Source organism: Nuphar pumila, chromosome 15, assembly GCF_984573655.1.
Source record: "Nuphar pumila chromosome 15, dmNupPumi1.hap1.1, whole genome shotgun sequence".
Classification (NCBI taxonomy): Eukaryota; Viridiplantae; Streptophyta; class Magnoliopsida; order Nymphaeales; family Nymphaeaceae; genus Nuphar; species Nuphar pumila.
The window spans coordinates 48117541-48132705 of NC_143263.1; the positions used below are offsets into that span (position 1 = coordinate 48117541).

The 15165-nt window shown below is 36.3% G+C and overlaps 1 protein-coding gene across 1 annotated transcript in view; it reads left to right on the plus strand.

Annotated features, from left to right (window-relative positions):
• The window catches only part of LOC149815364 (AP-2 complex subunit alpha-1-like), a 124035-nt gene that overhangs the window by 72373 nt on the left and 36497 nt on the right, over positions 1-15165 (plus strand). The window contains exons 12-14 of the mRNA XM_089989408.1: positions 8766-8854; positions 9225-9330; positions 9435-9500. Of these exons, the coding sequence (XP_089845534.1) occupies positions 8766-8854; positions 9225-9330; positions 9435-9500 (261 nt within the window). The remainder of the gene's footprint in view (positions 1-8765; positions 8855-9224; positions 9331-9434; positions 9501-15165) is intronic.

A 15165-nucleotide genomic window follows, 5' to 3' on the forward strand; every position in this document is an offset into this window, starting at 1 on the left:
ATGTGCTTTGTTCTTTCATGAAAGGTGTGATTGCTGGCAATGTAGATAGAGCTCTTGTTGTCGCAGCACAGCTTTGAGGGAGTTGAGAATGAGACTCCCATATCTTTAAGCAAACTTCTTAACCATACGATCTCCGTGGTGGTAGTGGCCATCGCACGATACTCTGCTTCAGTAGAAGAGAGTGAAACTTTCTGTTGCTTCTTACACCTCCAAGAGATAAGTGACTCTCCAAGAAACACACAATACCCTGTGGTAGAAATTCGATCATCGGGGTTACCACCCCAATCAGAGTCAGTATAAGCAAGTAAAGTAAGAGGTGAAGAAGAAAGTAAGAATAATCCTTTTGTTATGGTGCCTTTCAGATATCTGATAATTCTCATGACAGTAGCCATGTGAATGGTGGAGGGAGCAGTCTGAAATTGACTTGCACTATGAACTGCATGAGAAATATCGGGCCTAGTGATGGATAAGTATGTGAGCGACCCAATCAATTGACGATAAGGTGTGGGATCAGCTAAAGGAGTGCCATCACTAGCTCTCATCTTGGCATTGATTATTTCTGGCGTCTCCACCTTCTTGTCATCAGTCAGTCCAGATCTGTCAATAATGTCGGAGGCAAGCTTCATCTGAGAGAGGACATACCCTTTGAGAGAGTATGCAACTTCAATACCTAAAAAATATCTTAGATAACCAAGATCAGACATATCAAAATTTTCTTTTAGAATATTCTTAATAAGGTTAATACCTCTCTTATCATTACCTGTGATAATCATGTCATCAACATATAATAACAGAATTGTAATGTGATCATTAGAATTTTTAACAAACAAAGCAGTATCAGTATAACATGAGGAGAAACCATTATCAAGAACTACTTTGCTAAAAAGATCATACCAAGCTTTAGGTGCTTGTTTAAGACCATAGAGAGTTTTATTTAACTTTAGAATATTTCCTTTACCAATTTCAAGACCTGGCGGAGGATCCATAAGCACTTCTTCATATAAATTTCCATTTAAAAAAGCGTTTTTAACGTCAAGTTGATATATAGGCCATTGTTTAATGGAGGCTAAGGCAATTAAAGTTCTCACACTAGTCATCCTAGCTACGGGAGCAAAGGTTTCCTCATAATCAATTCCATATTCTTGGGCATAGCCTTTTGCAACCAAACGAGCCTTGTATCTCTCAAGAGATCCATCACACTTGGTTTTAACTTTATATACCCATCTACACCCAATTGCTTTTTTTCCTAATGGTTGGGGAATAATACTCCAAGTTTGAGCTTTGTTAAGAGCCTCTAATTCAACTTTCATTGCTTCAATCCAATGTGGATGATCTTTAGCTTCTTTAAAGGAAGTAGGCTCATGATATGAATGAATTAACATGAGACAAGCCCTATAATTAGGTGAGAAAGATTCATAAGATACAAATTTTTGTGGAGGTCTACTATTACGAGAAGATCTCCTAGGTGCATTAATAGGTTCTTCTAATGAGAGATCTTGAGAATATCTTTCAAGAGCAAGTTGATGTTCAATTCCTGACCGCCGGGTATATACATTCATTTCATTAAGATTCTCAACTTGAGAATCATTACCATGCTGAAGTATATCATTATGATGGGAGTTGCCATCACAAGTATTATCGCAAGTATTTGCATCTGGTGTTTCAATTCTAGGAGCAAGATCAAATAGGAAGGAATAGTCAAGGTTTTCTCTAGATGTGTGAACATCAAATCCATTTTGTTCTTCAAGAAAATTTACATTTCTTGATATATAGAGTTTATTATTTCGAGTGTTATAGCATCTATAACCTTTTTGATTTTCACCATATCCAATGAATGCACATTCAATAGCTTTAGGTGATAGTTTATCTTGTCCTTGAACAAGCACAAAACATTTACATCCAAATATCCTTAATCTATTAAAATCTGGAGTAATTTTGAATAATTTTTCAAAAGGTGATACATTTTTTAATGAAGCAGAGGGCATACGATTGATTAAATATGTTGCGGTAAGAAGAGCTTCGGCCCAAAAGTTTTTAGGAACATTTTTAGAAACAAGAAGTGTTCTTGTAGTTTCAATTAAATGTCTATGTTTTCTTTCCGCAAGACCATTTTGTTGTGGGGTTTTAGGACAAGATCGTTGATGTAAAATTCTATTTGTTTTGAAATAATTTTGAAAATCTTTAGACATGTATTCTCCTCCAGAGTCGGATCTAAATATAGCTATATTGTTTTGAAATTGGTTTTGAATAAGAATATGAAATTCTTTAAAATGATTAAAGACATCGGATTTATTTTTAATAATGTATACCCATGTATATCTAGTAAAGTCATCAACAAAACTAACATAGTAAGAGTAGCCTCCCTTAGACAGAACGGGTGCCGGTCCCCATACATCGGAATGCACAAGTTCAAAAGGTCTTTTTGACATAAAATTACTATGAGAATACGGAAGCGAATGAATTTTTCCAAGGATACAATCATTGCATGTGAATGTATTTGTATTACAAAATTTTTCCAAAAAAGGAAAGAGATACAATTTAGAAACACTAGGATGTCCAAGTCTTTTATGCCAAGTCTCAATATCTTTGGATTGAACATGATTACAAAATGATTTGGTTGGCAATGACAAAAAATCCATATAATAAAGATCCCCTCTTCTATGGCCTTGCCCAATCTGCTTCCCGGACCGGAGATCCTGCACATAGCAATGGGTAGGTGAAAAAGTGACATTACATTCAAAATCGGTAATTTGGGAAACGGAAAATAGATTTAAATTAAGTTTTGGAATAATTCAAATTTTGGGAACAAAAAATTCTTTGTTTTCATTATAAGTTTTCTCAAGATTCCCAATGCCTTCAACATCCAAGGCTGTTCCATCGGCAGTGGAGACAAAAGATTTAAATTTGTTGAGACTTGTTTTTGATAAGAGTGATGCATTCGGAGTCATATGAAAGGAGGCACCCGAATCAAGAATCCAAGAGGTCATACCTGGGAAGGAGGAGATAGCGGCGCCGGAAGTGGATGGTGTAGAAGAAAACTGAGAGGAGCTCATCTTCATGAATTGTTGAAGAGTTTCGGTAAGATGAGTAAGAGACTCTTTTATGTCACCATCTTTCTTTGAGTCTTCATTTGGAGGAGCTTCACCAACGGAGGCCACCTTCTTTTTAAATCTTGGGCAATCCGGACGAATATGGCCCGGTTCATTACAATTATGGCAAATGATTTTCCTTCCTCCACCACCATTATTTTTGAAGAAATGAGGTGGTTTGTATGGCCTTACATTGTTGCCGGGTCTAGATACGGCATGAACTTCATCAACATCTCGTTTTAATGCCAAACGAGTCTCTTCTTGACATAAGTCGGCCAAAATATCACTTAGAGGAGTAGAGGCCCTATGGAGAAGGGATCCTCTAAGTTGCTCAAATTCGGGGCGAAGCCCATGAATAAATTGGAAAAATCTTTCTTTTTCCATTTGCTCTTGCCTCATAGCAATAGCACTACCCTCCCATTGGGGTTCGAGAAGGACAAGTTCATCCCATAAAGAGGATAGGGCACTATAGTAGTCCCTAATACTCATATCACCTTGTTTAGTAGCTCTTACCTTTTCTTGTAGGAAGAAATGCCTAGCAAGGTCTCTTTGAGTGTACATGCCTTTCATAAAGAACCAAGCTTCATTAGCCTTCTTGAATTTGGCGAGATTTGCACAAATCTTTAATTCAACATTGTTCATGAACCATGCTATAATTGGTCCCATCCAATTTGAATGAGAGGTCGATTTTTGCATCCTTGTTGGCCATTTGTAGAAGAGGAATATAAATGCACGAAAGAGAAGGATATTACTTGTCAAAAGAAGATCCGATGAAGCTTTATCAACCAAGGCTTTGATACCATGTAATGAAGTGCCGGATGAAGTCTCCAAGAGCAAAACAAGAGAGCACGCACATACACAAATAGCCACTAATGGGCAAAAGAACAACACAACCACTTAAAGTGGTAAGGCACCCAAAAGAAGAGGAAAAATATATATTCCACTCAAAAGGCTTCAAAGAAGCATGCTTTACAATGGGGAGAAACCCCTTTATTTATAGACAAAAGAGGAGGCCTTGGAAGGGCTCCTAGAGGGACGTTGGAGCCCTTCCAACGGTCATAAATATGACCGTTGGATGCTCCAACGTCCCCCTAGGTGGGGCCCATTCCAAGGAGGAAAAGGAAAAGAATAAAGAAAATAAAAAAGAAAGAAAAAAGGAAATAAAAGAAAAGGAGAAAAAATACAATATGCGATAAGAAGTAAAAAGACTGTTTTGCCCCTATATGGGTCTATTTACAAAAGATATAAATATATATATATTTATATATGTAGATAGACACATAGACATATATATAATTAATATATATATGTGTATGTGTCGTGATCTATATATATAAATATATATATGTACAACATATTTTAACAATTTGAACAAGTTAGATCCTCACTTCTCCATAGATCTACGTTTTCTCCCTTAGAAGAGGCTATTGCCAAGATTACTCAAGAAGAGACTAGGCATAGCATGGGTAAAAGCATAGAGGAAGTTCTTGCCGTATCTAAACCCGACAATCATGTTAAAACATACAAACCACCTCATTTTGGTAAGCAAGGGAGTGGTGAATGAAAAATGATTATATGTCATCATTGTTATGAGCCGGGACATATTAAACCCGTTTGCCCAATGCTAAATGGGGCATTCAAGCCAAATGTGGCTTCCGTTCAAGAATCATCCACCAAAGAAGATGACGGCAAGAATGGAGATCTCAAAGATACTCTTGGACAAATCTCCTTGGCTCTCCAACAAATTCTAAAGGCTACTTCTTCCACCTCCGGTGCCGCCATTGCCTCATCATCACCTCCCGGTACGTACTCTTGGATTTTAGATTCCGGAGCCTCTTTTCACATGACTCATCATGAAAATGCATTAACCAATGTGCACACCAATTCAAAAATATCTTGTGTCTCTACGGCCGATGGAACTTTTCTTAAAATAAATGGTATTGGAACTCTTGATTCTAAAAATGTTCAAAATTTTCTTGTTCCAAAAGTTAGTATAGTTCCTAAATTAAATCTTAACCTCTTTTCCGTTTCTCAAATAGCCGACCATGGATGTGAAATATCTTTCTCATCCCAAGGGTGCTTTGTGCAGGATCTCCGGTCCGGGAAGCGGATTGGGCAAGGCCATAGGAAGGGAGACCTTTATTTTATGGATAACTTAATACTTCCAAATACCTCATTTTGTACTTATGTCCAAGACAAAAATATTGAAACTTGGCATAAAAGGCTTGGACATCCAAGTTACTCTAAAATGTATCTTTTTCCTTTTGGAAACAAGTTTTGTAAAGAAAAAGATATCAATTGCAAAGATTGCATTTTTGGAAAAATGAAGTCTACTCTTTTTCCTATTAGAACCTTTGTGACAACAAGACCTTTTGAATTGGTGCATTCCGATGTATGGGGACCATCTCCGGTTCTATCCAAAGGTGGTTATTCGTATTATGTTACTTTTATTGATGATTATACTAGATATGTATGGATTTATTTTCTTAACTTTAAATCGGAAGTTTTTAACTTCTTCAAAGAATTTCATGCAAAAGTTCGAAATCAATTTCAAAGTCAAATATCCATTCTTAGATCCGATTCGGGTGGAGAGTACTTATCAAATGATTTTCAATCATATCTAAAACAACATGACATTTGTCATAAAAAATCTTGCCCAAGAACTCCTCAACAAAACGGTCTAGCGGAAAGAAAACATCGACATATTTTAGAAACCACTAGATCCTTACTTATTTCTAAAAATATTCCTAAAAGTTTTTGGGCCGAAGCCATGTTAACCTCCACCTATTTAATCAATAGGATGCCATCTTCAAAAATCGAACAATATCTCTCCTTATGAAAAACTTTTCAATATGACACCCGACTACAATCGTCTTCGTATTTTTGGGTGTAAATGCTTTGTTCTTTTACATAAAAGAGACAAATTGTCACCTAAAGCAATAGAATGCGTATTTTTAGGATATGGTGAAAATCAAAAGGGCTATAGATGCTTTGACTATAAGAACAATAAATTATTTGTCTCCAAATATGTGACCTTTTTAGAAGATGAAAATGGATTTGAAATTTTGGAAAAACCAAATGAAATTGATTATATGTTTATCAATGATCTTTTAGAAGACTCAAATGATGACCTTTTGAGTCATCCAGAATTTTTAGAACATACTCATGATAATGGTGTATCACCAACTAATGGTGACAATCTCCAAGTATACACTCGGCGTGAGGAAGCACAACCTATTAGTGCTTTAGAAAAATTCTTGCGGCTTAATGAACCCCTAGAAGAAACCTCCCTTAGGCATTCTTCTAGAGAATCAATTCCACCTAATAGGTTTGTCTCATATGAAACTCTCTCACCTAAATATAGAGCTTGTCTAATTGCCTTGCATTCTTACTATGAACCTTTCCACTATAATCAAGCAAAAAATATTCCTCATTGGGTTGAAGCAATGAAAGTTGAACTAGATGCTTTAAATAAGGCTAAAACTTGGGAAATAGTTCACCTTCCTCCAAATAAAAAAACTATAGGATGTCGATGGGTCTACAAAGTCAAAACAAAAAGTGATGGTTCCCTAGAACGTTATAAAGCTAGATTAATTGCTAAGGGATATTCACAAGAATATGACATCGATTATGAGGAGACTTTTGCCCTCGTGGCTCGCATGACAAGCGTTAGAACTCTAATAGCGGTAGCATCATCTAAGAAATGACCTATATTTCAATTAGATGTTAAAAATGCCTTTCTTAATGGTCAGTTGAATGAAGAAGTATATATGGTCCCTCCGCCGGGAATTAATGTTAACCAAGGTCAAACTCTTCGGTTATTAAAAGCTTTATATGGTCTTAAACAAGCCCCTAAGGCTTGATATGATAGATTCAGTGATATCATGTTAAAATTGGGATTTCGTTCATGTTATACTGACACTGCTCTTTTTGTTAAACGTGCAGGTAATAGTATCATCATCCTTCTGCTTTATGTTGATGATATGATCATCACTGGCAATGATGAAAGTGGTATTCTTAATGTTAAAAATATGTTAAAACATAATTTTGATATGTCTGATCTGGGTTTTCTCAGGTACTTTCTTGGTATAGAAGTAGCATACTCTCCTCGAGGGTATATATTGTCACAAATGAAGCTTGCTGCAGACATATGTTCCAAATCTGGGATTTCAGATGACAAAAAGGTGGAGACTCCAGAGGTTATCAATGCTAAACTTCGATTGGAGGATGGAGTTCTGCTGGATGATCCTATGCCCTACAGGCAACTCATTGACTCCCTCACCTATCTGACTATCACCAGGCCGAATATTGCTCATGTTGTGCACTCTGCAAGCCAATTTCAACATGCTCCTACATCTGTGCATATGAATGCTGTGCTCCGGATCATTCGATACATCAAAAATACTTTGACTAAAGGGCTATTCCTATCCTCACTCTCTTCTTTAGACTTACTGGCTTATACTGATGCTGACTGGGGAGGAAACCCAAATGATCGAATTTCAACTACTGGCTTTTGTGTTTTCCTAGGAGATTCGCTAATTGCTTGGAGGTGCAAGAAACAGCAGAAAGTCTCATTGTCTTCTACTGAAGCAGAATACAGGGCTATGGCAACTACTACAATGGAGCTTGTGTGGCTTCGAAGTCTTCTTCAAGATATGGGAGTCGAAATTACCGGTGCTTCGAAGCTTTCTTGTGACAACAAAAGTGCCATCTATATTGCCAGCAACCACACCTTTCATGAGAGGACTAAACATATTGAAATGGACTGTCATTATGTGCGTGATGAATATCTTCGTGGGACAGTTACACTGCCATATGTCACTTCAGAATATCAACTTGCAGATTTCTTTACCAAAGCCCTGCCTGCTCCTCGCTTCTTGTTCCTTCTTGGCAAACTTTCGGTCATTTCCCCGTAAAGTTTGAGGGGGGGTGTTAAGACATATGTAATAATACATCTATATATATATAAATATAGATGTATTTACCATAATACCCGATAGGGGTATTATGGTCTTTTCACAAGTACCCAATAGGGGTACTTGTTTTATTTCTTTTATTTTACTGTTTTTTATTTTTTGTTTTTTATTTTTAAATGTATTTTGGGATACCGAAAAGGGGGCCCACAATGGAGTCGTTCGGGCCCCCAACGGTCACAATTGTGACCGTTGGGGGCTCCCAACGACTCTATTGGGAGCCCCCTTTGGTCTCCCTTCTCTTATAAATAGGGGGAACCCCCCTTGTATTTTGTATGGCTCTTAGAGAGCTCCTCTTCAATAAAAGAAATATTCTTTTATGTGTGTAGCCTTATTATAAGGCCCTTCGTATATCCCTTGGTGGATTTTCTCTCTTGTGCTTGTTTCATTTGTCCGTGTTGGACATTGTGAATGCTTTGGCATTCTTAAATTCTTCCGCATACTTCATTACATCAGGTTGGGTTTGGGTTATGATTTTTGCCGGGTACCCGACCCGAATATTTTATATGTATTTTCAGTAATAAAAATTGGAATTATCTGGGTCCACGTTTGGGATTCCATTTTCATGACCTGACAAAACCCAAACCCAAACCCGGAAATTTGTTATTTGGGTGGGTTCGGGTACCCGACCAATTGACAGTCCTAGGTTCATCCTTCCTCCTGAAGCAGCATCATATTGATATTGTTCTGCATTTGATTTCAGTATCTGAGCACAGCAGACTTTGCAATGCGCGAGGAGTTGGCATTGAAGGCTGCCATTCTTGCTGAGAAATTTGCTCCAGACCTCTTATGGTAAAGTCCTTTATTTTTGTTTTATCTACCGAACAGTGGGTTATGAAGTTCAGGAAATCCTTCTCTGATGGTTTTCTTTGGAGAAACTATGAGTTTTGTTGAATCTGTTCTTGTTCATCAGATAAAATATTCTTTTCTTACAAAATTTTGGTAACTTTCAGAGATTCTTTACCTTCACTTGTCCAGTGGTTTTTTAATTTTCATATACATTTCAATTGCTTCTTCTGTATGCACTTATGCTTGTATTATGTGGTCAGAAGGCTTTGTTCTGAAGGTTTCTTCTCATGCTTGTTTCATAAATGAATGGTTAAATACATGTGTTAAGGTTGTGCTCATGATATCTAAGCTTTTATTGTCCGCATTTTTACAGGTATGTTGATGTGATTCTTCAGTTGATTGACAAGGCAGGCGATTTTGTTAGTGATGACATATGGTATCGCGTGGTTCAGTTTGTGACAAACAATGATGATTTGCAGGTCCTAATTTTTAAGATTTGTGTTGAACATTGGTGCATTCTGAACCACATTGATTTTTTAGAGATTTCCATGGTGTAGCATCTGATGACATTGATGTTATACAGCCATATGCAGCAGCAAAGGCCAGAGAGTACCTTGATAAGCCTGCCTTGCATGAGACAATGGTCAAGGTGCGTGATTCTACTTTGTTTTTCATTTCATTGAATTTTTATCAAGAAAGATGATTCACTGAGGATGCTTAGGGGGGAATCCTTGCTTTTTATGAGTCTTGCATATTATGATTTACTAGAAACATGCATCTAATGTGTACATGATATACATGTAGAAGACTTTTCCAAGCCCTTAGAAAACTAAATTATCACAGAGAAGGAAGAAAATATCAGGGAAAATTGGAGATAGGACTAAGAGAAGAAAATAGTGACTTTGTAAGCCTTAATCATGCTGAAAGGGGTCTCTTCAAATAAAAGGAGGAAGGATTTTATTGGAAAGAAGATAACACCTCCGCTTGCTAGCATGTTCATTCTCTGATTTGATGTTCTGCAATATTTATTGCACCAAAATTATACTCGGAATATCTTCTGTTATCACTGTTCTAATTCTGTGTGAACTGTCGAAATATGTATATGAACTGTCGAAATATGTTTACTTTTATCTTATGTAAATACATGTAATTATAAGGGCATTTGTGTACTTTAGTGTAACTGTAGAATAGAAGTCAAAGCAAGAGGTCCATTAGTGTCCAATTTTTATTAGTTAGTGAAAGAGGATATCCCTATATTGGCTTTAATTGCACATTCTTTTACAATGAAGTTTTCTTTTCTAAGGGGTTTCCTTGTCTTCTCTCTTTCATCGTTCTTTTTATAGCTCGAATATGGTATCAGAGCCATATTCTAGTTGTATGGGTCTGTGATAAAATATTCCTGGAAGGACACTATTCTGGATTACTTAAGGACTGCCTCGAAATTTGAGCAGTTGACATCAACACTGACCATACCATTAGCGAGATTTCATTAGATGGAATTTTTTAACAAGCTTAATTTTACAAGTTGTTTGGATAAAAAATCGGGCCCATCTGTGAAGTTTTGGATTTATTATGATATTTTCTGAGATTTTCTGAAAAGGGCGGTAAATAGGGCCCAGTTTGGATTTACTGTCGATTTTGGGATGTGTTTTGGTCGTTTTTGTATAGAGAACCTATCAGAAGTTGGTTATTGGCCTGATTTGTCAATTTGGTAGAGTTTTGAAGTTTCTTTGGCTGCATAGAGGTGACAGTAACAGTGATTTTGGGTGTTGGTGGTGGTATAGTCTCTTCTTCTATAGTGATTTATCCTGCCTGTATGTGTTGTTTGCAGCATTAATCATTTTGTGTGGGTGCTGTTAGTCTCTGTTTGGATGCCTGCCGTCAGAGTTGGAATGTAACTGGAGACAGTTATATGACGTGGCACTGAATATGGGTAATTGGCTGACGTTTGGGAGGAGTTGGAGGGAGGCAAGATTTTCAGCTAGGAATCAGCCGACTCCAACTCCAAAATACCCATTTGAACTCCTCTTAAAAAGAGGAGGTATTTGCAGCTCCTTGAATCACAAGGATTCCAGTGGTTCCTAAATTTCCTAGGGTTCAAAAAATTTACCCCATTTACCTCAGTAAATCCTATATTCACCTATTTTACCTCAATAAACAATAGGATTTTACCTCAGTAAATCGTATATTTTTATGTTATATATACATAATATATATGCATACATATTATATACATATAATATATATGTATATATATACACATAATATATCTGCATACATAATATATAATTTATAGGCCCTAGCCCGGCCCAAATACCATGCTACGGGTTCTCAAACATGGTGAGAAATCAGGAGTAGTTGCAAGCCTGAATCCTTGAAGGAGTTGTTTATGCTTCCAAACAAAAGAGGGAGTCCACAACTCCTCCCAAATCCATTTCCCTTGAATTCCAGTAGTTCTACTTCCCCCGACTCTTTGCAACTCCCTCCAACACGGGTTCCCAAATAGAGCCTTCAGCATTTTGGATTGCTCTTTGAGTGTCTTGGAATAAAGTTTGGGTCCTTGACGCATAGATTGTGACTCTTAATATTGTGTTGATTGAGTTTTTCTTATTGGGATTGTTGGGTCTGCATTATATGTACTGGTTCTTGGTTATTTTGGTGCTGGTACTATTGTTTTTGTGCGGACACTTGATCTGTAGTTTTGGGATTGGAGAGATATGGATAAGAAAGACTCTATTCATATCATCCCTATCAAAATGGATGGGACTAATATGTAGTTTTGGGGTTGGAGAGATATGGAGAAGAAAGACTATTCATATCATCCCTATCAAAATGGATGGGACCAACTATTCCTACTGGGTTGAATATGTTAGAATAGTTGTGAAGGGGCCTGGATATGGTGGATACCTAGATGGGTCCAAGAGAAAGAAAGAGAGCTATGTCACATTGGTACGGGTGCGGGTACAGAGGGTCCGGCAAGTTCAAAAAATGTGGGTACAGGGACACAACTATATATATATATATATAATTTTAAATGTAAAATAGAAAGAAGGGGTAAAATAAATTAAAAAAATAAATAAAAGGGTGTTTCCTTTTATTATAAAAGGGAAGGGGGTACTTTGTAAAGCCCATTCCCACCGTCTCTCTCTCTCTCTCTCTCTCTCTCTCTCTCTATATATATATATATATATATATATATATATATATATATATATATATATATATATATATATATGCACACACACACACACACACATGAAGGAGGAGGAGGACCCCATAACCCCCTCTCCCTTTCTCTTTTTGTATATGAAAAAGAAGAAAGGAGATTGCCTTTGGAGAATGGGACAAAGATAATGCCAACGTTAAATCCTGGCTATTGAGCTATGTTGAGCAAAATATTGCTCTAAATATTGTGATGTTCGACGAGGCTTAGGAAGAAAATCTATAAGCAGTCTAACTGGGCTCGTAGATATCGGTTGACTCAAGATCTCAAAAACTTGAGGCAAGAAGGGGAGTCAATTCAAACCTTCTTTACGAAGTTTCAACAATTATGGGATGCTCTTACTTCTATGCTTCCGAATGTGAAATGTTCGAAATGTCAGAAGTGTGGGGAATGTAAGAAGCTAGAGGTTGAGGCTAAAGACCGATATCAAGTCATTGACCTTCTCATGGCTCTGTGCATTGAGTCTGATAGTGTGTCAATGGGATTCTGCATAGAGCATCTCTCCCCAGCTTTGTGCAAGCGTTGGCTGAGCTAATGGCAAAGGAAACCAAGAACAAGGCTCTTGGTGTGAAAACGGCTAAAGAGTCTGCTCTGGTTGTATCTAGGCAACAAGGGGTAGAAGTGGAGGTAGAGATGTGGTAGATCTAGAGGTTTCAGGTTTGATATGAGCTCAGTCTTGTGCAATTATTGTGGGCATATGAAAAATAATTGTCTAGCTCTTAAGAAGAAGATAGGTGCTTTTGTGGCCTCTTCCAGTGAAGACATTGTGAAGCCTAAAGAGGTGCAAGCCGTTAGTGGTGTCCAGCCATCCTCACCTACCTTGAATAGCACTTCAAATATCTTGTTAGGTGGCCAGACTAAGGCTCTTGAGTGTATTCAACAGGACATTCAACAACTCTTGGCCTATTCAGTCCATGTTTTCCACTCATCTTCTCCTTCGTCCTCTTCTGGTATTGCCTTTGCAGCAGGGGCAGAGTCAGGAATTTAAGCTAGGGTGGGCACAAATGCACAGTAAAAAGGAAAAATAATTTCTATGACAATAAAATATACTAGAAAGTGCAAAACAATTTGAGGAACTTAGAGTGTCATATTCATAATTAGGAACCTTGATTGAAACTAAACACGTTTCCAGTAATAAATAAAATTATTTAAGAACTGCAGAGTATCATAATAGCATGCCTGTATACTCTAAAATTTAACTTTGTTTGATATAAAGACCAAAGAAAATACCTTTTATGAATAATGCAATGTGACTAAGCTCAAGTTTCGATTTTGAAATGCATTCTACAAGACGTGACAAAGGAACACAAACATCCTACAAATAAATAGCTAATTAATTAGTTAATCTTCTAAAAAATCTATAAAGGACATCATAAATGTTTTATAAATAACTAGAAAAAGTACAAGCCACTCAAAATGAATGAACAAAAGATAATAAAACGAATAGGAAAACACTAAAATTCTCCTATATGCTAATTGAAACAACCCCCCCTCTAAAATTCTAAGCTCTAACCAAAGTCAAGTATTCATTATTCGTATTTAATGCTAATTAAAAATGAAAAATACATAACACCTTAAAGGCATAATCCAAAATTCATGTCATTTAAACAAATACAAAATCAAAACCCTAATTCTTACATCATCAATTATGTATTTATTACTAATCAAGCATATAGAATCATGTTTAATATTAATTAAAAAACACAAAAATACCTAAATTAAATATTCATCTTATTTAAAAACAAAAAAAATCTAAATGCTATTTTGAAAAAAACTCTAAAACCTAATTAAATATTCATGATATTAAAAAACCTAATTGGAAACCTCGATCCTAGCAAACAACATTCATAGTTTTCATATGTAGGCTAATTGAAATAAAAAATAACAAAACCTCCAAATTTCTAAGTAAAATCAAGCATGTGGATCATGTATAAAATAAATATTCATCTTATTTAAAAACAAAATAAAAATCTAAATGCTACAAAAATCTCTCAAACGTACTTAAATATTCATGTTATTTTAAAAAAAACTAAATGAAAACCTCAATCCTAGCAAACATCATTCATAGTTTTCATACATAAGCTAAACAAAAAATAACAAAACCCCCAAATTTCTATCTAAAATCAAGCATGTGGATCATGTATAATGTTAATTAAAAAACACAAAAATACCTAAATTAAATATTCATCTTATTTAAAAACAAAATAAAAATCTAAATGCTATTAAAATAGCAAAAAAACTCTAAAACCTAATTAAATATTCATGCTATTAGAAAAAAACTAAATGAAAACCTCAATCCTCATTTATAGTTTTCATAAATACACTAATTGAAACAAAAAATAACAAAACTCCTAAATTTTTAACTAAATCCAAGCATGTGGATCATGTATAATGTTAATAAAAAAAATACAAAAATAACTAGAAATATCCATTTCATTAAAAACCTAAATACTAGTTGGGAAAAAAAGCATAAAAAGCGTTAAACTCTAGTTATTGAAATGTAACTATTTAAGAAAAAGTAAATAAAAAACATAAAACCTAAATCATAATTTCATATGCTAATTAAAAAAAATCATAGTAAAAATACTAATTAAATACTAATAAAAAATAATAAGTAAAGCATGCAGGAATGAAAGGACCTCAGCAGTGGCGTGCGTGGTGCTTTGGATGGCCGGAGGCTGCCTCGGTGCCTCCAAATGGTGGTCGATGGGCCTGTGCTGTGCCCTGTGGCTTTGGGGTCAGACCATCGGGGGAGGGGCCACACAAAAAGGAGAGAGAGAGAGATAGGTTAGGTTAGGGTATGTGGAGAGCCGAAAAGGTGGGGGCTGTCGGCCCCCTTTGGGTCAGGCATCCCACCTTGACCAATACCCCCTTGGGGGGGGGGGGGGTGGGAGAGTTTGTGGGTCAAGGTGGGCATGTGCCCACCCTCCGCACAACGCGGCTCCACCCATCTTTGATAGTTCTACTGATTGGCTAATACATTTAGGGGTCTCATGTCACATGACAACTCATGAATATATTCTAGCCAATTGCTCTCCTTGTAGTGGTTCTATTCTTACTGCAGATGGTTATTCTAAACCTATCTCTAAAA